The following is a 24681-nucleotide window of genomic DNA, read 5'->3' on the forward strand; positions in this document are numbered from 1 at the left end:
TGAAAGCATATTTAACGACCTTTCAATTAACAACAATTAGAATTCCTAAACACCACAGATCTCATCAGCACGTAACGTTAAAAAAATGTTGTCAAAATACTCATTATTTATTATTATGTAAGTGTTAATAGTATAAGCGCTGGCAACGTTTTTGAGTGAGCATTTCAAGAAGGCCAGTTTTTAGATATAGTATGTCTCTCAGTCTCCCAGACATCATACGGGCTATCTGGCACCTGGTAGTGGTTGCGTTCACCAGTGCGCATCGCATTTGTACAGGTAAAATTTCAATTTTTCAAACCATTTTAAGAAGTTATTTTTATTATTATTATGTATGTTCTTTACATATCTCGGGACCACAGGGTCCCGGACCTTTGGAAGGCGTACGAGGGGCCGAAGCCAACTCGCAGAGGCCCGTTGAACAATTTTAATCTATATGTGATGGGACATCAGCCGGCGATTATCCCTGTATGCACTATGGAAGTATACCAAAGGACAATCCCCGGCTGATGCAGGACTATTGTGCAATATGGAGGAAAATGATTGGGTTATGGGTGTGGGTGGCTAATGGACTGGTAAATATGGTAACTATGGACTACTATGGCCCCTGCCCCTGACCAATATTAAAAAATACGGATAAACAGGCAGGGGGTGACTCGCAAACTCAATAGTGGGCCCCCTGAAACGGCCGCTAGCATGTAGCGACAAGGGAAGCAACATCCGTTGAGCTGCTTGAGAAAGGGGGGGCATCTCACGGCTATCAGAGCAATCCCGGAAGTACGGTCAAGACCCCTACCAGCATCTTATTGGGATACATCCTTCCCCCAAGTGGAGTTGAAGGCAACTCCACTCTTGCGATCTCCACTCAAACCAGCCGGTTAAGGCAAGAAAGAGGCAGGAGAGGCCACTCCGGATAGTCACGAGTACTAACCGGAGTTAAAAAATAGGGCCTCTCCAGGGAGTCAGGCCCGTGGGGTCGCCACTGCCCAACAGCTCGCCACAAGCTGCCTTGCGGACCATAAGAAGTTATTTTTTATTATTATTATTTTTATTGAACTTATAGTAACATGAATCTCTTATTGCCAGGCATTTTTCATGTTGTTTAAGGTCTGCCAGGCGCCAATTTTGAATTAAAAAAAAAATAATTTTTCAAATCATTTTAGTATGGCTGAAATTTTAGTATGATGTTATTTAAGTAAGAAAAGACCCAAAATTAATTTGCCAAGCAGTTATTCGGTTGTTAACCTTCAGCCAGACCGATCTAAAACTGAAAAATGATGTAGTATCATTTCGCTTGGTCTAGAAATATTTGTCGAACGAATTACAGAGAAAGGGATTAAACAACCGGCCAAGTGCGAGTCGGACTCGCCCATGAAGGGTTCCGTAGCAGCAAGTAGACGACTAAATAAAAAAGTTATAAAATAACTTGGTTTTGTTATAAAATAACGTGTTTTTATGAACGACAAAGTTATATTTGTGGTTTTGGAAAATGTTTTATTTCTTAAAAACTAATAATGGTATCTCGTTCAAAGCAATTTTAGTTGAAACATTTTATTGAAATGTATAGCATATATTTTTTTTAATTTCCTCACTCTCTTATTTTAAAAGTTAGAGGGGGGGTACACTCATTTTTCCACTTTGGAAGCGTCTAACTTTCAAACGATTGATTTTGACGAAAAATGGCTTTAGAAACCTTAATGTCTTTTTTAAAGACCTATCCATAGACATCCATCACGGATATGTTAGCTGAAAAATTTTTTTTTTAAACAAGTTCCATGTATGGAGTGGCCCCCTTAAATTTTTAAATTTATTAATTTTTATTCAAAATTCGAATAGCGGTTACCGAAACACATCAACCTACAAAAATTCAACTTTGTAGGCCCAACAGTTTCGGAAATAAATGGCTGTGACATACGGACGGACGGACAGACAGACGGACAGACAGACAGACATGACGAATCTATAAGGGTTCCGTTTTTTGCCATTTGGCTACGGAACCCTAAAACTATCAAATTAATTCGATAGTTTTTAGGGTTCCGTAGCACTCTTGAAAGTTGCTGCAATTTAAAAATTATGCCTTAGTATTTTAACTGTATCACATTCGTACTATGTTAAATCATTCGAAAGTGTAGTTAATTAAATTAAAACCAACCGGAATGTTCTAGTCTTTAAATAAAATCTAATGAAATGAAAAATAAAGTAAAGTGTTATGCGTATAATGTAAAGCCATAGTAGTGTTTAGTGATGGGATGTACTGCTACGATGGATGGGTAGTCGATGTTTTTTTAGAATAAAAAACGTCGTTCAATTATCACTCTTAAAAAACCTTTAATTATGTGGGTAAATCTACTGTAGACGCGGCTCTCTCTGCCCGAACCACAGTGACTTTATCTGAGCACAAATATGTAGTAGACATTTCCGGCGCCTTTGATAATGCGTGGTGTTACTTAATCTGAAAGATCGTGGTTGCTTTAGTAACATATACAAACTAATATATACTTATATTCTTCACGGTTCTGTAAAACTGAAACTTTGAAACACCTCAGGGCGATGACGATGATGACTTGAATATTTAAATCCAGAATTGGTTCGAGGATGAAAGTCGAAACTCATATGAAGCTAACTATGAAGATTAAGACTTAATTAACTAATAATGGAAGAAGATCATATTTCTACTGCATTTCTATATTTTTGTATAAATATAAAAATAATAAATTGTTATTTAACTCAATAATTTGTTGTTGAAAACAAACCCTTTGTAGGCAAAAAAAATGCCATTCAGCCTCACCCGAAATGGAAGGTAGATTTAATGTTATATGAAATTTTCTCCATTTCTGTTATTTAATTTGTTGAATAACAAATATTTAATTTATGAGAAGAATTATTTTTTTTAAAAAATTTAAAAGTTTTCATAATTTTAAATTTTTGGATGAACTATAAAACTAATAAAAATCATTATAAAGTATCAGTGTTAGAAGTCAAATTAAAGGTTATTTAATCAGCTTCAACATGAAGTTTTCATAAATGAGCTTTTTTTTGTCAATCAAAAGTTATTTACGGTTAAAGTTACAAAACTTGCAATTTTTAAAATTTTAAATGGCCGCCATTTCTAAACTAATTGACCGATTTTGCTCATCTTCGAACTCGACCTAGGTAATTACTCAAAAAATAGGTGTACCAAGTTTCATCAAGATCGGTTGAAAACATTCAAGATATCCTGATGACAAGGCTGGGTTATATTACATACATATATAAATTTTTTAACCAATGGTATTTTTGGAACTTACTTGACTAATTATAACATATGATAGCAAAATCAGGTGAAAATTCCACCATGAGGACTAATGCAATAGTTAGATTTCTAAAAATCTACCTAAAAATTAATTGTTTCGGGGAGCTTAATAAAAATTTGAATTGTGTCTGGGAGAATGTTTGGCCCTTCGGATTGGTCTAGCTGTAGACAAAAGGTATTAAAATAGTCCCCCAAATATCATATATAAATTGGAAGACATCGAATATAACAAAAGTTCGGTAATTTTTTTATGAGGTTTGAAGCGTCTGGGAGGAATTACCGCCCACAGAAACGGTCTGTCAATATGAAATATTTATTTTTAATAATATTCTGTGACATATATAAAAATCAGCACTTCGAATTCAACAAAAGTAAGTTATGTTTTTGTCTACCTTTTCTACCTGCTACCTGTGAACGGGCCGCCTAGTCAAACTAGTTACTACACACACACTCTTAAACACATAGAAGAGTGTCTATACCGTAAAATTCGTTACTTCAAAAATAAGTAACGTCTGGGGGCCCTGGGATCTTAGACTATTACTTAAATAACATCATACTAAAATTTCAGCCATACTAAAATGATTTGAAAAAATATTTTTTTTTTAATTCAAAATTGGCGCCTGGCAGACCTTAAACAACATGAAAAATGCCTGGCAATAAGAGATTCATGTTACTATAAGTTCAATTAAAATAATAATAATAAAAAATAACTTCTTAAAATGGTTTGAAAAATTGAAATTTTACCTGTACAAATGCGATGCGCACTGGTGAACGCAACCACTACCAGGTGCCAGATAGCCCGTATGATGTCTGGGAGACTGAGAGACATACTATATCTAAAAACTGGCCTTCTTGAAATGCTTGTTTTTTCGACGTTGCTAGCTCTCGTACCATAAGATATAAGTCCTAATGTAACAACTACTGGTTGTCCTAATAAATAAATAAATAAATAAATAAATTACAACGGCCACTAATTACAAGGGTGTAAAACGGGCGACCCGGGTTAAATGTGAGTCATTAGCTATTCAACCTTTGAAGTGAACACACGTGAACAGCTACAGCAAGAAAAATACCCCAGAAGATGGATACTACTGCAGATGAAGCCGCTCAAGTCATTGTACTACTGTAATCAGGGATGCGGCAATGAGATGTTGCTCTTGTGCCGTTTTGCCGAGTGACGAGTGTTCCAACGCTTCCAAGAGACTATACCCGAAGACGTGGATCTGGAGGACAACGGTGCACATCCGAAAGCGACGATCGCTTCATTGTTGCGACGTCTTTACGTTATCAGTTCTCTGCCACCAGCTCGCAGAACTTGTATAAGTGTCTCCACGATTAGAAGAAGAATGCGAGAGAAGAAAATTGCAGCTTATAGGGCTGCTACAGGGCCAAAATTGACTGCGCAGCATAGGAGAGACCGGTTGCAATGTTGCTCTTCTCGGATGAGACGAGGGTGTGTCTTTTCTGCAACGACATATGCCGAGGAGTGTATAGGAGTCAAGAGGAACGATTCGCACAAGCCTGTATTCAAGACACAGTGGAATACAGGGGTGGCTCGTGCATGTTCTGAGGCGGCATTTCAATCGAGCGTAAAACGAACCTTGTTGTGCGTTTCTCGGGCTGGAAGTGCTCGCAGGCAAGTGTCGCTGACTGCTGCTCGGTACATAACGGAGCTCTTAGAAGAGCTGGTGGTCCCTTATGCTGGTTATTTTTGGCAGTGAGTTCACGTTAATGCACGATAACGCCCGCTGACACACCGCTTTAATTGTAATAGACTACCTGCAAGAAGTTGGAACCCCTGTTATGCGCTGGCCGGCGCGAAGTCCAGACCTGAACCCTATTGAGCATCTTTGGGATGAACTGAAACGGCGAATACGTGCACGTGATCTTGCCCATACCACTCTCCGAGACCTCCAAGTTGCCGTCGTTCCAGAATGCGACAACATTCCTCAAGAGACTGTTTTCTCATTCATTCGGTCCATGAGAGAACGCATGGAAGCAGTCATCAGGAGGAGGGTAACACTAGGTTTTAAGTTGTTTTAAGGACTTTGTTGTAATTTTTGCTGATAAAATAAAATGTAACTTTTTAATCATTTGCATTTGCTTCCTTTTTTATTCCCTGGTACACAAAAAACCAAATCCTTTTATTCTGAAATTTAAATGAATTGCGTTTCCAATGATACCTTACAGTCATATGTCTGTCTGATTAATAGGGTTAAAATGACTTTGAAGGGAATTTTTAAAGAGGTGCGATTTTTGTGACGCCGAGTGTATTAAACGAAATAAAATGACAATGCCAGAATCTCTATAGAGCTTTGCCCCACCAAAAAACTATATTGTACAGGCATGCCATATGTAGCATTCTATTGCTGCTTTATTAGTGATAACTAAAAACATGTTTAAAAGCCTTTAGAAGGTGCGGTTTTTATGTAAATCTAAGAAAAAAATAGCACTTTTAGGTTAAGTACCAGTTTAGGTTAATTGCAGTTATAATGGTAGAAATAATTAAATTAAGTGCTTTATATTATTACAATGCTATCATAGGGTGTTTAGCTGTGAAAGGCAGGAATGTTATCACCAATATCACCTTCAGTAATCCTACTTTTAATTCATAGTCATAACGAAACAACAATGTAAACAGAACAGACAGAGCGAATGTCAAATAATGACTTTTTGGACATAACTGGCGCACGCACGCCAATGATGTTTCGTTACATTTAATCACTAACGTTCAAACACGAAATAATAATTAAAATATGCATTGATTATAATATATATTATAAAAAAATTAAATTAACTAACAAACGGTTTTAATACTTACGTATTAAAACCAAATTCATATTAAAATCCGTACAAGTTACATTAATAAATCTTTTTTTATTGAATAACTCGTTTTCTTCCTCGTGTATGCGTACTAAGAAACGCAGATGGTCGCCATAGGAACAGAAAATAGGCCTTGGGTTTTTTAAATTCTTTTTATTTCCTACTTTTTATCCGCAACTTTATCAGAATAATTATTAAGTAACCAAGGGTCCTAATTTCATTGCATAAATTTTGATTAATTTACTTTTCTTGTACATTTATGAAATTGAGTGGGGCAGGATCTGGCATTGTCATTTAGAAATATAGTTAATTTTGTCATTAATAAACGATATTTCGACATGAAAATAAAACTAAAAGAAAGTATTTTCTCAATTGAAAGTTATGATTTACTCGAATATCAATTACACTAGGCAACACTCAAAATTTCCCGGGGAAAATTCATACCGTATTTTATTGATAATCATACACCTAATACCAGAAAAATAATAATTTATTTCAGTCACGTATAGGAATGGAGATTTTAACATTTTTGTAAAAAAACATTTTTTTTATTAGTTTTGGAGGGTAGCTCTAAATTCTTCTTAGTAACGATCACAATAATATTTTGTAGTGTCAGTATACATTGATTTCTTTCGCCATGTCTCGCTTTTGTGTTAATTCTCCGGATATATTTTGTTTTATTTTCACCGAAGAGTAAAAAAAAACCCATAACACCGTTAAGTAATTACGAAGTGTTATCGTGCATATTTTGGTTTAGACGTTCGCAACCAAGATAAATATTGAGTGCCACACATGTGTTGCTTCTCATGCCACAAGAATTTGACAAACTGGTTTAATGGAAAACCAACTAAGATGCCTTTTGGTCAACCTATGATTTGGCGAGAACCTAAGGATCATGTAAGTGACTGTTATTTTTGTCGCACAGATGTCAAAGGATTTTCTAAGAAATCTAAGCACACAGTAAAGTACGCAGAGGTGTCTTCCGTAACAAAACCAATACCACATTCAGAAGATCTTCCAGTACCTAACCCACCAAGTCACGTTGAATCCTCAAGTAAAACTTCTAGTTCTGATGATGAATGTGAAGACTTTCAAGTGGCAAGTACATCTAAAGCACCACATTTGATCAGCCAATCTGAGCTTGACGATCTTTTTAGAGACTTAGACTTACCTAAGGAAAAATGCAATGGATTTGTTCAAGTCACGGAATTTTTTTGGGAAATAAACGATCGCCTCAATATGAAAGCCTTATAAACCAATTGTTACATGCTTATAAACAACTGGGGTGCAATATGTCATTAAAAATACATTTTCTGCATTCGCACCTTAATTTTTTTAAAGAAAATCTAGGCGCAGTGAGTGATGAGCACGGTGAGCGCTTTCACCAAGAAATTGCCTCAATGGAAAAGCGTTATCAGGGAAAAGGACCACTGCAATGCTTGCAGACTACTGCTGGTTTTTAATTAGAGAGACACCAACCTCTTCTTATAACAGGCAGGCCAAAAGAACAAAAACTAGTTTATTTTTCAAGTCTAAATAATATTTTAGTTTAAAATAATAACAAAAAATTGTTAAAACTAAAAATAAATTTCTCTTAAAAGCTATACGTGACTGAGATGTTTTATTTACTGTTCTAAGTTCTCTATACCATGGCCTTTCCGAATCACACAATCAGATCTCAGGGATTTTTTTTTTTATTTTTTTTGTTGCCTAGTGTTATCATTAACGACTATTTTAGTAACGACTGTTTAAGAAAATTTAAAACATCAATATAACATTGAAAATAAATATATTTTTGTGTGATAAGTAATTTGTCTCGTAGTAATCGATTTTAAGAAAATCGATTAAACAACACCCTCACGCGCGCCACTTGGACATCCCTTTTTGGTTACTTCGTGAATCTTCGGGCTTATTCGGCAATACTCGGTACCCGATAATATGTCTCTGTCACACGTTAGGATCGGCGTTGTGTTAGTGTCACTATCTCTGTCTTGAGTCACCTTGAGTGCAGTCGGCAACAAAACTTTCGACACAGCTACTCTTTATGTAACTCTGTATTTCCTGGATACCCATGACCCCAACTGTTCACAAAATATTAATTCATGGCCCCGAAATTATTAAACAGGCTTTATTACCGATCGGTCAGCTAAGCGAAGAAGCACAGGAGTCCAGAAATAAGGATTTCAAATCATATAGAGAGCGCTTTAGTAGAAAAACTTCTAGAACAGAAAATCTTGTGGACATCATAAATCGTTTGTTTATATTCAAGAAAAGATGGCTTCAACGGCGATTGCGTTCGTGCAAACCGGCATTGAGAAACTGAAAGGTGCAGAAAACTATTCCACGTGGAAATTTACAATGCGCATGTTGCTTATCCACGAGGAATTATGGAATTGCGTGGAAGCAGAACCCAGCGAAGATGGCGACAAGAAAAAAATTGACAAAGCGTTGGCGCGCATTGCGCTATCCGTGACACCGGCTGTAATTCCGTATATTCGTACAGCGAAGAGTGCACATGAAGCGTGGAAAATACTGCAAAAAGCCTACGAGGGACGCGACGATGCCTGGGAAATCGGATCTCAAGTTGCGTCAGACTTGCAAGGAAGAAAGAAAATGTTATCCACAGACAGACAACGCTCGGGCATTACCATGGACCTGGCTAACAAATATGCCGATGAACAGCTGCAGCGGGGCACCACAGCGCTGGAATCTGCCGGGAAGATGAAATGAGAATTTAAACTAACGGCAATAGAGTGTATTCAGTCCCTGTACGAAACCTGTCTCACTCTTTCAGATTCCAGGTCACGACATATGTTAAACCTGGAGAAGGATAAGTCTCGTCATGCACGGGAAATTATTGTAATCGAAAGGGCCCACGGATGTGCTGTCCTGACATACTGACACAGAGCTAGTAAAACACATACTTGCCCAAAACAAACATCTTGTGGGTGACGTCAGTGCGTGCAGGACATCATCATAAGGGTGAAGTACAGAAATAAGACACGAAACCCACATGAGTGTCACCCACAAGCGATTCCTGGAGGCCGGTAAAAGGAGAATGATCACGACAATATGGACAACGGTACAGAGTTGCGTCAATTCCAAAGTTGTTTTAGATGGTTTATAAATTAACCAAATAACCATCTACAATTGCCATTTTGGAATCAAAATCCGCATTTCCAAGTTGTTTTAGAAAACGTAACTTAACCTCAAAATAGAAATCTCCGTCGTGTATAGAGGTAACTTTATAGGTCGTAGTTTGCAGAGCAGATTAATAAGCATATCTGATGGGATAGAGACTTAAATAAATCAGTACCTTGCCTACTGTAATATTTAAATCGCAATGAACAAACTTAGCATGCACCACGCGCAATTGACATTGGACTTTTTGACAAAGACAATTAAATTTGAGACACCAACCAACACGAATGTGGCCACTTTAGATTTCAGATGAAAATCGATTACTCGAATATACACTCGACACATAATTATTTCAACTGACTGATTTACACCCAGTTGCAGAAAACTGTCTTTAAAATCGACATTAGTTAATCCGACATCATCGCTAATTAGTCCATTAAATTTAAAGACGTTGCACAAAACTGTGTCGGGTCCCTTTAATGGGACTTTAATTAAAGACCATTTAAAGAAGGCATTAAAAAGTGTTGCATTTTAAAACACATATTTTGAATGAAGTGATTGAATGGTTGTGTAAGTTATTGTGTTGTCATGTCAATATATTGGTATTTTCTATTTATTGAAGAGAGTTCATAAATTAACATGTCGCAACAGCAATCGCGAAAACGAAGGGCAAATTATACACAGGAAGAAAAATCATTCCTACTAGATCTTGTCACACAGTGAGTATTAAATAATCACATGTATTATTATTGCTGTCTGCTTTACTTTCAAGCTATTGACCTAAACCATCATCATCTGACAGCTTTAAAGACATCATAGAATGCAAAAGAACTGGCGGTAAGTTTATTCAGAAGAAGAGGGAAGCATGGAAGGCTATTTCTATAAAGTACAACAGTAGTTGTACTAGCGGTCCAAGAGACGCGGACCAATTAAAAACCTTATACGACAACATGAAGCAAAAATCTCGCAAAGATGTTGGAGAAAGTAATGTAAGTACTCTATCTAGATAGTTATATTGCTGAATGCTGGTTATAACGGGCACACTATCCAGATTGGACAGATAATATAATTATATAACATTCTAATAGAGAAAGTTTTTTGCAGTAATTAGCATACATCAATGCTGAAGAGAACCAAATGGTGACCGAAGATGATGTTACGCGTGCATTTATGCATAAGAATTGTTAAAGAAGACAAGGTAATAATCTACTGTTTACTGTGTTATTGATGGGTGACCATTTTCTATAATATCAGGCTATTTTCCTATAAAACGGAATGATACAATTTGTTTTCTATCATGTATTGTTTTTAGGTTGAAATGAACAAGACTGGTGGTGGCTTTTGAAAGCCGAAACTGAGCGACAATGACGCAAAAGTCTTGCCTATCATACACGATCAGGTGCAGCCATTGTGCAACCCATAAGCACTATGCATCAAATTTCTTTAGGTATTCAAATCCCAGTCATGTTCATGTTTTTTCTTTTCGCTTTAGTTTTTTTTTTTGCTTCTTTTGGCACTATTATAAAATTAAACTCATTTTTCAGAAACTGATGTCTTTACTGCAGAGCCAATAACGGCTTTTACTTCTTCTTTCGTATGTCCCCCACCACAGGAGATTGTAGTAATAGGAAGGTAAATGTGTGTACACTGCAATATATATGTGCACTAAGAACAATATTTAATATCAAGATGTGTGTGCATTTTTTTTCAGCTGAAGAACGCCAAGCTTCTACTTGTAACACAGTAAAAATAGATATACCAAAAATAGCAGCAACTCCAAAGAGTGTAAATTTTTCGAGTAAAAAAAAGGTAAATAAAATGTGATAATTAGGTGAGAGAGAGCTTATTTTTCTGTGTGGTTATTATTTTATTATATCGTAATTCCTTTTATCCCTGCGGGTGTAGGCAGAGATGCACATAATGGCACGTAATGCCATTGTACAAAGTACACCCACTTTTCACAATTTATGCTATAAGTCCTATATAATAGGGGGTGAGCCTATTGACATATATCGGGCACATTTCCAGACTCCATGTTCCTACTGATATTTTTTTCGAAAATCCGAAAACTCTCAACAATACTTCGCCCAACGCGGGAATCGTCCCTTGAATGCTCAAGGAACGAAAAATTATTAAACCAACATCGGCTAAATCGTTGAAAAAATATTATTCAAAAAGAAATGCCAGTATGTAGATTTAGAGTGAAAGAAGTTGCTGTTACAAATATTACATATTAAAAGAGAGCATTCATTAAAAATGGAAATTTTAAAAATAAGAAAAGTGATGTGTAATTTAAAATATAGGTATAATAACAATGTTAATATGATAGCTGTAGCAACACCGTATGTGAAAAATCAAAATTGTTTACTCATTTTTATTAAATCCAATAATTATACCATTTTGAAGCATTTTACACTTTCTAACAAATAAGCAATATATTTCAGAACTTTTTACAAATAAATATCATGAGAGACAATATTAAAAACCAAAATTCCACAAAAATAATGAATAACAGTGACATGACATCTTATGTCATTGGGTAAAATCACGATAATCACATGTTAATGAGAAGAGCTGCAGCTACACTTAAAACACGCCTAACATCTCCGACCTCGTCGCCCAGCTCCGCCCCGCCATCATAGGCACCACCACTAGATGCAGTGGTGTCACCGACGCGACGGTTGCAGGCGCGTCGAGCTCTAGCGACGAGTACTTTTCCCCGCTCACGTCGCCACCACCTACACGTCGCCGGGTAAGATGTAGGCCACCGAGTGGCTTAGGCCCACTAGGCCCACTGGCTTCGGGAGGAGTCCTAGCGCCCGGTGGTAATGTGTCGCGCATGAAATGGACAAGATCCATCAATGAAAATGTCATGCGCGCATATTTTGGGGCAACAGAGGGAGGAAGGAACCTGACAGCGTACCGTGTCAGAATGCTTGCTTTGTTTCAGGAGCTCGAACCAACCATCAACGTGTCGGCACAACGACAACAGCAGCTACCATATAAGATTTTCCTCCTATCTCAATGACGTTTTTCAATGAGTCCAACCTAGAAACAACAATGTTTCTTCTGTTGGGATAACCAGGATCGCTTATAACGCTAGTACCGATTACCAAGTGCGACCCATATTCATTTACACAGGGTATTTTTCTTTTGCACTTGTAGCAAGACCTTTCCACTGCCATGCAATCTTCGATGGCTTCCTGCATTAAATGAAGACCACGGCATAGAATTATGTCAACGTTCGCACTTATAAAAGTGTATTTCTGCCGGTTTGTATATCCGCATGAACAAACAACGTCAGACGAATAGCTTGGTTCTTTTCCCAAGAGATATTGCGCTAAATGAGCAGCATTGCACTCCACATCCACTCGCTGTATGATCCTTGTATAAGTAGTGACCGTGCCTTTAAAAATGGGAATGCTTGTTAGTATTTGAGCTCGTTGGACGTAATGTTCTCGCAATATTTTTTTTTCTCGCTGACACTTTGTACCTGATTAATGATGGGACAGTCTGATGATTTTAATTTTTCGAAGTAGACTTTATTTGCCAACAGCGCGTTGAGAACAATCTGAATAATGGAATCTAAAGCACATGTTGAGGTGACATTCAGATATTGATTGTTTAAACGCACTGATCCTGAAATGTTCCCGTTTAAAAATCCGGTGCGTGGGGCAGTTTTTGAGTGCTTAATAATGAAATCCCACTCGGGACAATCATCCAAACTTGTTGGTTTGGATCGTTTCTTCTTCAATACATTACCTGCCGTCATCATTCAGCCTTCCGTTTTGCGTTTTTGTTCACGAACGTTCCAGTCATTATCGAGTTATCGACTCGGATGTTTTCGTCTCTTTGGAGTGCTGCATTTATTATTTGGAGTCACATCGAACGAGATTTCTTCAGGGTCGGGCGTTCTCTGATGAGGATGATCGACTTCCATGCTATTTGATGATGATGATGATGAATCGGAATCTCGCCCTTGAATTAGCGATGTTTCATATCCGAAAATTCTAACTCCACTCCAGCAGATGTGGCGGTCATCGAGCCTCTTCCGAAAACAGGTACCATAATGTGCGTTGATTGTATGACCTTCTGATGACTGATCGGCAATTTTAACTGCAGCACCATACAATTCGTCACACCACGATTTCCAGCCACCGGGCTGGAAATTCGTGTCCGGTCCTATTTCGTCTGCAATATGTTCCGTATTGAATGCGCATTCCTCCTTGCTGTCGTAGCAACATCATCGTCATATTCGTCGTCGTTTTTCAGTCCTATTCCTTTTATTTGGTTGGTTAGAAAACATAGTCGATGAACCGATGGCAGGTGCTTGCCATCCCAATAGCAAAAAGTCCGTGCGGCCGACTCGCTAGTTACGTCCACGGTTTGCACGCCGACAAACTTGGCTCCACACTAGATCTGATTACTTTTTGACAGTGTGAGCTATATGGTCTCGTCTTGGCAACATTTAACATGAAATGTTTTTGTGGGATTATCTTTCATTGGTATCGTAACAGCGTTTGTAAAAGAGAAAATGACAATGCCAGATCCTGCCCCACTAAATTTCATCCATGTACAAGAAATGTAAATTAATCAATATTATGCAATAAAAATAAGACCCTTGGTTACTTATTATTCTGATAAAGTTGCGGATAAAAATTAGGAAATAAAAAGAATTTAAAAAACTCAAGGCCTATTTCATGTATTTGTCGCGACCATCTGCGTTTCTTAGTACGCTTGCACAAGGAACACAAAGAGTCATTCAATAAAAAAAATATTTATAACACGTTGAATGCGGTACATGCCAATTTTGGCTTGTATTAGTCTTTCGTTTGATGCGCCGTTGAAAGTAGGTGTTTTCTCTCTAGTGCGGGGTTGATTTTTCATAGAAATCCTTTAGTCCAGAAAACAAGTATACATTTAGGTTTGTTACTTCAAATTGTATCCAATAGGTAGGTTTAAAGTGTACAAGACATATACGTCTTGTACGCTACCGCCTTGTATCGCACCACAGGAACTAGTCAGTACAGGCCAGTGCAGTCATTAGATACTGACGTATTTTATTTGTGTTTTTGCTAATAGTTACTGTTATTTCGCAATAAGATCGTCGCGATGAATGCACCCAGGAAAAGATCGCGGAAAATGTTGTTAAAAGTGTTTGAACATTCAGGAAAAGGTGACCAAAGTGATGATCGGCACTTCAAAATTGCTAGCGGAAACACAGGTAGGACCTCTTCAAAAATACGCATTTTAGAAGATATAAAGTTACCGAAATTATCAACCTCGACTAGCCATGCACCGCAAACCGTTAAGGTCCCACAAGCATCGACTTCGTCTCACAACCAACCATCCCAAATATCCGTCTTCGAGCCACAGAGCCAGACTTTACCGCAATTCATACAACTTCCGCAAACACAAAGTATAAATGAATCATTGCCGTCTGAAACACCTATACAAATATCGACTTTACAAGCAAATCAATCGACTCAATTGGAGAGTCCGACTAATAGACAGGAGATAGAAGACGTACTCACACCTTACTCACACATTTTCAACATACAAAATAGTTCCACCTACACGAGTCCTTCAACCACCTACAAATATTCTGTACTTGAAAATATATCATTCCCTGGCACCAGGAGTGAAATGGGTTCCTTGAGTGATATATCTATTAATAATCTAATGGTTACTTCTGAGGACATTACGAGCGAACTATTATATACACCAAAAACACGTAAACAATATGTTAGTAATAACGAATCACCTTCAACACCTATAGTGAACCGTAATGTTTATGAAAACGATGTAGTAAATACAGATAAAGCAATAGATGAGTTTCATAACAATTCCTATCCAATTGATTACTCAACAACGCAACCTTGCTCCAGCAAATCTTTGGCATCATCAGTTGATTTTTCGTGTAGCAAAGAACATGGGCCGCTACCAGAGACCATTGCCCAAATGACAAGTATCTGTTCATCACCAGAACCGAATACTTTATTGTCCAGCGACGATTCTGATTATTGTCCATCCAATTCGGAAAGTCTCATCAAGTAACATGGAATCAAGTCAAACTGAGAGTAATGAGTCAGATGCTGATAGTTCGCCAATTAATCTAGTTTTTAACAATCAGGAGGACTGGATTGATATCTCTATTTGTGAACCAGACGTACAGGAATATCAAGGTACTTCTCAAATTAACGTACCTCCAAATGTCCAAGATCCCATTGATTTCTACAAACTGTTTGTGACGGATGACATTATAAACAAAATGGTACTAGAAACGAATAAATATGCACAAAAATATATTGAAGTTAAGCCGCTCAAACACAAATCTAGAGTAAATAATTGGAAACCTACGGACAATGATGAGATGTGTGTTTTTATGGGAATATTAATGACAATGGGATTAGTTTAACTGCCAAGCCTTGCCCATTATTGGTCAACAATTGTAGTTTTATACTTTTTCTACGTTTGATTTTGAAAGACAGTGCAATGTCAATGTTAATTCATTCTTTAAATAAATAATGTTCTATAGTTCAGAGTCCTAATCTTTATTATTTCATCAAGTTAAGGTCATGGCCCATAATCCGACCCGGTTCAAAAATGTTTTTGTACAAAAACGGAAATGGTGGTAAATTATGCAGGTATAACCCACTTTTCATTATATGTAAAAATAAAAAATATACAGGGTGACTTTGAATTCGACGTATTCCTCTCGGGAGGTGATAACACAACTAATTTCCTACAAAATTAGCCCTGAGGTCCTTGGGCGGGAAGTGGCTAGTTTCTGAGATATTCAACATTTTTGGTTTTGGTAAAAAAATCCCGAATTGATTACAAAAACATCAATAAATAAAAAAATACTGGTTGGATTTTAGTAGTTTTAGTTTTAATCAGTTGCCAATACATCAGTTATCATTTATTAATACTAATAATAGCAGAAATATCATTCGTTTTAAAATAGCAAGTAATTTCCTACCAAATTTTGTTTCGTGTCACTAATTTGGTCGATAGAAAACTGGATTTATTTCAAAAAAAATATATGACACTAAGCGTACAAACTATTAGAAAAACTTTCTTGGTTTATTAGCTACCCAGAAACATAAAATTATTTACAAAATTCTCAAAAACAAATGAATTAATTGATGATAAGTAGGGTGTAAAGAGAAAAGGGCAATTTCAAAAACATCTTTATTGGCAAAATTTTGTTCAAAGTGACCTCCCCTATGACGAATACATGCCCGAACACGCTTCCTTATCTCTATGACGGTCACTCTTGGACTGAATATGCGTCTAATTTCGTCATTATCTTCAAATATGTTTTGGAAAAGAATTTCGATACACGGCCTATTCCGTCTGTATAAACAAGAGACTTCACGTAAAAATCGACCGGCATTAGGTTCTGGTCATTGTGCATGCCATGTCATATAGTGGGATCGCCCTGCCAATATAACACGTGAGAACCGAGACATCCTACCATTGCCGTTAATATTGAATATCTCAGAAACTAGCCACTTTCCGCCCAAGGACCTCAGAGCTAATTTTGTAGGAAATTAGTTGTATTATCACCTCCCGAGAGGAATACGTCGAATTCAAAGTCACCCTGTATATTCAATGGAGAGATCGTTTAGAAGACACCTAAGAATTGGATAATAATTAGCTGCACAAGCGGTTTCACCAGTCTGTAAATTATTTTATCCAATGGAAACATGTTATTAAGATAAAAAGTATAGGTACTATCAGTCAGTTGCAGAAACGATCATTAAATTTTTAAAGTGACTTTAAATATTAATGAACCTTTAAAGTGTTGCACAAAATAGTATTTCTCTCTCATTTGAATGCCGGATTAAATTTAATTTAAGAAACGTCAAATCGGGACTTTATCCGAATTTTTTGCGTTGCACAAAACGTCATAAGCGCTAAAGGAGCATTAATTTGAGAGTTCGGGGTTATAATTTTGAATGCCTAGTCAAGCATCCATTAAACTTGTTATTAAACTCTGAATTCTTTTGTAAATAGTGCTAGTAATATTATTTTTACTTTATTACAGTACTATTTATAATGTCCCTTTCAAGCCTTTCATCTTTATCCGCTCCTTCCACGACGAAGTCGTGTAATTCCAGATAGGATAAAGGACATGGCTAAACCAAAGTATGGACGTCGTAACCCGTACAAATAAATATTGTATAAATATGGTACCTAGCAATAAATAAAGCCGCATAATTAAAAATTGATATTTTGTAATTAAGAAGGTCCAGAAACTTGGCATATCTGCGCAATCCTGAAAATAAAGTAGCGTTCCTACGTCAAACAACGTTACAAAAACTTCAAACTATAACATTGCTGTGAACTTTTACCAAGGCGTTTTGATGTACCTGAGCCGAAAGTTATTTATATATGAGGTAGATAGGTAAACAATTCTGCTTATACTAGATAATGAACACAAAGTAACCAAGGACAGACACAAAATATATAGTAAGATTGTGCAATCTTATACAAAATATATGTTTTGTGTCGATCAAAACATTTACAATTATTTGGTTTCAGAAAAAAGTCGTTATATTACCGTTATTAAAAATTGATGTTCGTTGAATTATTTCGATTTGATTTTCGGGGAAACTAATGTCCTAATAATAGCTTGCAGTACCTACTTCCGTGTTGTCATGTCAAACCACAACAGAAAAAAATCAAATATGAAACTTATATTTTGTTAATTTTTGTTCACCAAGTTATAAGAATTAGTTAAACACAAAATAATTCATAAGTGAATATTTAAATGATACGGGTTAGCGTGATATTCGTATTCTTGTTATTATGCCCCTTTTTTTTTTTTTTTTTTTTTTCGTTTGAGTTTCGTGTGAGATACAGGATTTCTAAAGCTTTACGCATTTGCGAGATATTTAGAAACTGAAACTCGAAGAAATATAGACATTAATGGCCTCACATAGTTATTGATATGTTTGAGATTATTCGCTACTGCGGAAGATCAGCTCCCTGCCAAACATAGGCCTTCCTTAGGTATTTCCATATCATGCTCGGGGAATAGGTGTATTAATAGATGTATATGTATACCTTGTTCTTTATAGAGAATGGGTAAATACTTAATAAGTGTTAACTATTAAGTAGTTATTTTTAAGAATAAATAAAACGACTTATCTTGTTTTAAATTAATTTATTTTATTATAGGTATATTTATTTTACTAAAATACCAAGCCACCGCTCTTACATGGGGGCAATTCGTACTTCCTCTGTGGGTGCAATATTATACCATTCTTTGGTTAATTCTTTGCTTAAAAAGTTAGTACAAGGGCGATGCATACTGCCTGAACCAGCTTGTGTTGCACCAGATACCATGGTTAATGAATAATGCTGAAAATTCTTTCTACAAAAGGAAAACTCGAGACGAGTCCAATTCTCAATTAATCACAACAATAACAAACACCTGGAAGTTACGTTAAATCTTCTCTCTTACAAACGCTGTTACGATACCAATGAAAGATAACATTAAAGCAATTGATAATATTTTTATCGTAATTTTTTTTTATGGCATTCACATCTCTAGTGTGTGAGACGTATTTGGCCAACTACGACGTTTTGTTCAAAGTAACACATTTGGAAAATGTTCGGTGCAATTCGAGGGGAAACAGGAGTTTGATCCAGGAAACTTAGAACAAATAACATTAAATGACGACACAAACATCACAAGACAGTTACGACATCATACAAAAATATAGATACAAGTTTTTGTTAGTGGGACATGGAAAATATTGGTAGGAAGAAAGAAAATAATCGACTACCTGCCTATATAAAAAAAGGGGGAAAACTATAACATTTTAAAACTTAAGTCCGTGGAAAGAAATAAACTTAATTAAATACAAATAGACTATAAAAGGGGAGTGAGAATAAGTGAGAAGAGACTGGAAGTTGATAGGTCGGGGTATATCTTGAGGAAGAATGTCGTATAATGAAAATGCTAATTTAGGACAGTTGAAAAAGATATGGTCTACCGTCCCATCGTCCAAATCGCACTCACAGAGAGAGCTATCACGTACTCGGATTTTGGCAAGAAAAACCGGTGTGCATGCGTGACCCAGACGAAGGCAACATATAGTGGATGTGGTTTGTTTGCAACCTTGTCAAAATCGGAAGAACCAGGGTTTCTGTGGTATCAAGGGTTGTATATCCCCATAGTAACGCCCTTTAGTGAGTCTTGATGAGTCCCATAAATCCTGCCAGTCATTTCTCAAATGCGAGTTGGCTAGAGGAAGCAAATCGGTATGGAACACTTCAGTGTAATTTTCAGTTCCGCTTATTGTAGCCTCTTTAGCCCAAGAATCCACCATTTCATTACCTGTAATACCGGAGTGGCCAGGGATCCAAGCAAGGGTTATGTCTAGACCATTTTGACTACATTTAAATAAACATTCTTTAATCTTAAAAATAATAGGAAGCTTAATTTTCATCTTGAATTGATTACTACAAATTTTTTGTAACGAACTTCTAGTCTGTAAAAATAATAGTTTTTGAGAAATTATGTGTGTCAGCGAATAGAAGTGCTTCATAAAGGGCAATAGCTTCACCGGAGAAAACGGATGTCTGAGAAGGGCATTTAAAGCATAAACTGACATTGAATTTTGGAATCCAAACGGCAGCTCCAACGTTACCGTTGGGGGATACTTTGGAAGCATCTGTGAAAATTGGTATCCAGTCTTGCCAATCAGACAGGGGTCTCATAAAATTTTGGTTAGCTGCAGGGTCATCTTTTCCAACTCCAAAATTCAAAATGACCTTAGGGGTAAACAGTAATGCAGAATAATCAGTTTGAAATAAAGAATTGCCATTACAACTATAGACAGGTGCAGAAAGATCTCTAACCTTTATAAAGCTCTGAATAATTTTGGGGGTTTCCTTATGATGCCAAGATAGATCCTCCAGACGAGGAATAAGTGGATGTGATGAGCATGACATGATCTTAAAGATAAATCTGTCAGACAGATATTGTCTGCGAAGGGATAATGGAGGGTCTAAGCATCTTGCAACGCGTTTTTTGGTGAAGATTTCATTGCACCAAGGATAATACGCATGCACTTAGCCTGTATGTTGTCGAATTTTTTTAAGGCTGTTTTATTGCATGGTTCCAAAATGAATGAGCATCCATGAGAATCCATGCAGCTGCGAATAAGTGCATTGTACAGCAATTTTTGATTATATGGATGGGAACTCCACCAAACACCAGAGAGAGCACGGAGGACATTAATGCCTTTTTCACATTTATTGATTACATAATTTAAGTGAGGAACACCAGTCATTTTGTAATCTAGGAAAACTCCAAGGAACTTTGCAGAGGGTTCGTGGCTGATGGTATGTCCTTCATATGTAACGTTGGCAAATGGAGTGAACCTTGAACGGGAGAACACAACAACTGTAATTTTGGGGGCAATGAGAGGCCATGTTCATCCAACCAGACACTCAAGTATCTCAACGCTTCATTTATATGGGATGTTGCTGTATCAATACAATTAGAGGAAGTATATAAGGCAATATCATCTGCGTATTGTAGGATATTACAAAAAGGAAGGACCGCCTGCTCAAGATCATAGGTATAAATGCTGTACAATAAAGGGCTCAATACCGAACCCCGGGGGAATGCCTCGCCATACCAAAATAGAAATAAAAATACCTGAAATAGGGAGAAATACCTGAAGACTGGAAATGCCAAATCATTATCCCGATTTTGAAATCAAATAAAGACCCAGAGAAAGCTAGCTCATATAGGCCGATCGCTCTTTCATCAACCTTGGGCAAAATTCTTGAACATCTAATTAAAAATCGCTTGGAATGGTTTTTGGAAAGTAATGGGTCTCTAGCGAAGAGTCAGTTTGGTTTTCGTAAAGGCAAAAGCACTATGAAAAGTCTGAATATACTTACAACTGATATCCGCCTTGCTTTTTCCAAAAAAGAATACCTTGTGCTTTCATGATGCTTTCTAGATGTTTCGGCTGCATATGACAGTGTCAATATTCCGGTGCTTAGAGCAAAAATGCTAGAGCTGAGTGTTCCAGTGAGAATCGTACACTATATATATGTTATCTTTTTATGGGCAGAACTATTAAAATAAGAAACGGTGGTTTTCTCCTTCCGCCTAGAACTCTATGGTAAAAAATTATGTTTTTTTTTTTTAAATACAGAGATGACATAAACGCTCATTATGGCAATATTGACAACTAGGGCTGGCGATCTAGGAATTTCTTCCCACGAACCAAAAAGGTTGATACCTATTTTAAATCGGAACACATAATTGAATCGGTTCAGTGAATTAGAATAAGATTTGATATTTATATGTATTCCACTATGAAGACACTACAAAATACATTTAATAGTAGCTAATTAAAATAACACATATGTTTAATCTGTTAAATATAGAGATATTTAATCAAATACAAAATATAGATATAGGTATTACGTAAACAATGTGATTAGCTCTGAAAAAACTCATAACCGAGTCTTAGTTTACAAGTAACTAAGTATTGATTGATTTTTATAGTGTCCTTTAACTACATGAAATAAATCGAATCACGATCGATAAATCGTCATTTTAAAAAATCGGTTTCTTTCGAAGCCGGATTCGCTTCCTTCCATCCTTAATGACAATTTACATTCAATCAGTTCCAAAGAGTATACAAATACTACGTAATAAGTTCATTCAAAATATGTGTTTTAACTTGCAACACTTTTTAATGTCGTCTTTAGTTAAAGTCCCATTAAAGGGACCCACAACAGTTTTGTGCAACGTCTTTAAATTTAATGGAATATTAGCGATAATGACGGATTAACTAATGTCGATTTTAAAGACAGTTTTCTGCAACTGGGTGTTTGTCTTATACTTTTTATGAATTATTCGCTTGTTTTCTGTTTCTCATTTCTGCAGATTCGCATTTTTTCGGATTCGCATTTCTTCAGATTCGCATCTCTTCAATTTCTCATTTCGACGCCTCCCACGCAAATAGTCGGAACATTATTTTTTATGAAAATATTTTTTTTATGCCATTAGAACCCTGACAAACAGTATTTCATATTCCCGAAATCCAAATTTATAAATAATGAGTTTTTGAATCGATAATAGTCGTAACATTTAAACGCTCCCGCGCATAAAGTCGCGCTGACAGTTCCGACGATGTGCTTCGATCTATTGGACCGCGGGCGGCCAATCAGCGCACAGTACCGACGTCGTACGACACGAACGACACGAACGAAGTCTCTTAGTTTTAAATGTTCAAATATTTATGATTATGTGTTGTTTTTGTTTACTTTTGATAACTAACTAACTTAACTTTACTTGTGCAATTATAAATTGGTGAAATGAGTAACGAACGTTCTTCAAAGATTTTGAAATTGGTGTTAGATAAGCCCAATTCAAATAGCGAAGTATTAACGGCCGGTCAAAATTTTGAAAATGGTAAGTTTTACTGTATTATCTTATTATTATTGTTCAATTTACTTGTTTATATGTGTAATAAGAATATCATAATAATATGTTACAGTGTAATATAGGACGAAACAAAAAAAAATTGGTTCCGACGCATAACGTCGGAACGTCTGTGTTACGACTATATGCGTTGTAATTAATCATTAACAGTCATCAGTCAAGACTTTTTACTACGTAACTATTTCGTTCTAGGAGTCGTAAATTATACTTACGACCTTATGCGTGGTTGAAATATAAAAATAATTAAACGTATAAAGACTGATCATAGTCATACGACTTTATGCTTTGTTGTAAATTTGTGATACGATACTTTGCTTTTCCATTATAGCTAAAATATCATTAAAATAATATTTTTTTTAACCCTATAGTTATAGGGTTAAAAAAAAACAATATATTTGTTATTTGTGCTAACTTTTTAACGAATGGTCTGTTTTTATTTTTAGTATCACCGGTACCACTTGAGGCTGAACACCAGTGGGAGCAATACAAGACGATGTTCGGGAACTCTTTTAGTAATAGTACAGGAAGTATTGACGACAACTTTGAACTAACTAACTTAGCCGCAATTTTACCAGTAATTGCTTCCCCAACTCCTAAGGATTCCGAGCCATGTGATGAAGATTTTTTAAACGAATCAGCTGATGTAATAGAACCTTCATTCGATATGACACCAATGCCCTCTCCGAATAATGACTTTTTGAAATATGTAGCTTGCACTTCGACTCCATTATTTAGTAACGTATCTAATTGCGAAGCTGATAATAATTGTTCATCCAGTAGTAGTAGAGCCAATACACCACTGCTCAGTAACGTTTCGAGCCAGGATTCTTCTGTGTGCTCGTCAAACGAAAGTACGCCGTCGTCAAGCAAAATTATTGGAAGAAAACGTCGCCGTCGCCGTGATGAGTGGAAAGACATAAAAAGAAAATGTTTAAAAAATATGGGAAAAGCGTATTTAAGTAAGAACGGAGTTCAAAGAGATGGAAAGATTTTAAAACAACCATGTCCGGTTACTTGCCGACTTAAATGTTTTCAAAAGTTTGATGCACAACAACGGGAACGTATTTTTAATTCTTTTTGGCGAATTGGAGATCACTGTCGACAATGGGATTACATCGTCAACCACACAGAAGTAGGCGATACTAAGTATCCTTCTACTACAAAACTTGTGTCTAGGCGCAAGAAATCGATTAAGTATTGCTTGCCTCTAATTGAGTCTAAATCTGACATACCTAATAAGGTGTTCGTTTGCAAAACGATGTTTCTAAACACACTCTCTGTAGGGGAAAGAACTGTTCAAACGGCATTGGCGAAATGGAGCTCAGGGGTGGCTCTGTTTCCCCTGATCGACGCGGTGGTACCAGAACTATTGTCATAGACGACGAAATAAAACAGGATGTTTTAAGGCATGTCAAAACGTTCCAGCCCGTTGAATCTCATTATGTACGTAAAGATACTACTAAAATATACTTAGATAGTGACCTTACATTTACAAAAATGTTTTCTTTGTACAATGAGTGGTGTATTACAGAAAATATAACTAAAAAAGCAACGACAGTGAGACAATATCGAGATATCATTAATCAAAATTTGAATATATTATTTCACAAACCGAAAAAAGATATCTGTAACGAATGCCATATTTACAACACAAACAAAGATACAATGACAGAAGAAGAAAAACAAAAACAAGAACTTCACATGAGTAACAAGATTAAAGCTAGAGAAATGAAAGCAAGTGATAAAAAAGAAGCTTTAGAAAGCGGAGGAAAAATAGTTACAGCATGCTTTGATTTTCAAAAAATCTTGAACTGTCCTCATGGCAATGTTGGTTTATTTTACTATAAAAGAAAATTATCGATTTATAATTTCACAATATTTGATTTAGCTAGTCAAGAAGGATTTTGTTACATGTGGCCTGAAAGTAACGGGAAACACG

General features: G+C 36.4%; 1 protein-coding gene and 1 pseudogene across 1 annotated transcript; both read left to right on the plus strand.

The window, feature by feature from the left end:
- The first annotated feature begins 9724 nt into the window (after positions 1 to 9724).
- LOC118274132 (uncharacterized) lies at positions 9725 to 11527 on the plus strand (annotated as a pseudogene).
- Positions 11528 to 21709: 10182 nt separating this feature from the next.
- LOC126912324 (uncharacterized) lies at positions 21710 to 24140 on the plus strand. The gene is made up of 2 exons (XM_050704011.1): positions 21710 to 22712; positions 23186 to 24140. The coding sequence occupies exons 1-2, from the start codon at positions 22616 to 22618 to the stop codon at positions 24118 to 24120; spliced, it is 1032 nt and encodes a 343-aa protein (XP_050559968.1). The 5' UTR covers positions 21710 to 22615; the 3' UTR covers positions 24121 to 24140.
- Positions 24141 to 24681: the final 541 nt, after the last annotated feature.

The sequence above is a fragment of the Spodoptera frugiperda genome, chromosome 25 (assembly GCF_023101765.2).
Source record: "Spodoptera frugiperda isolate SF20-4 chromosome 25, AGI-APGP_CSIRO_Sfru_2.0, whole genome shotgun sequence".
Taxonomy (NCBI): domain Eukaryota; kingdom Metazoa; phylum Arthropoda; class Insecta; order Lepidoptera; family Noctuidae; genus Spodoptera; species Spodoptera frugiperda.

Bases quoted from the DNA above. Each gene is read 5' to 3' on its own strand.
- LOC126912324 (XM_050704011.1), top strand. From the start codon at position 22,616: ATGAGTAACGAACGTTCTTCAAAGATTTTGAAATTGGTGTTAGATAAG. The intron at 22,713-23,185 runs GTAAGTTTTACT...TTTTATTTTTAG, and splicing joins CGGTCAAAATTTTGAAAATG to TATCACCGGTACCACTTGAG.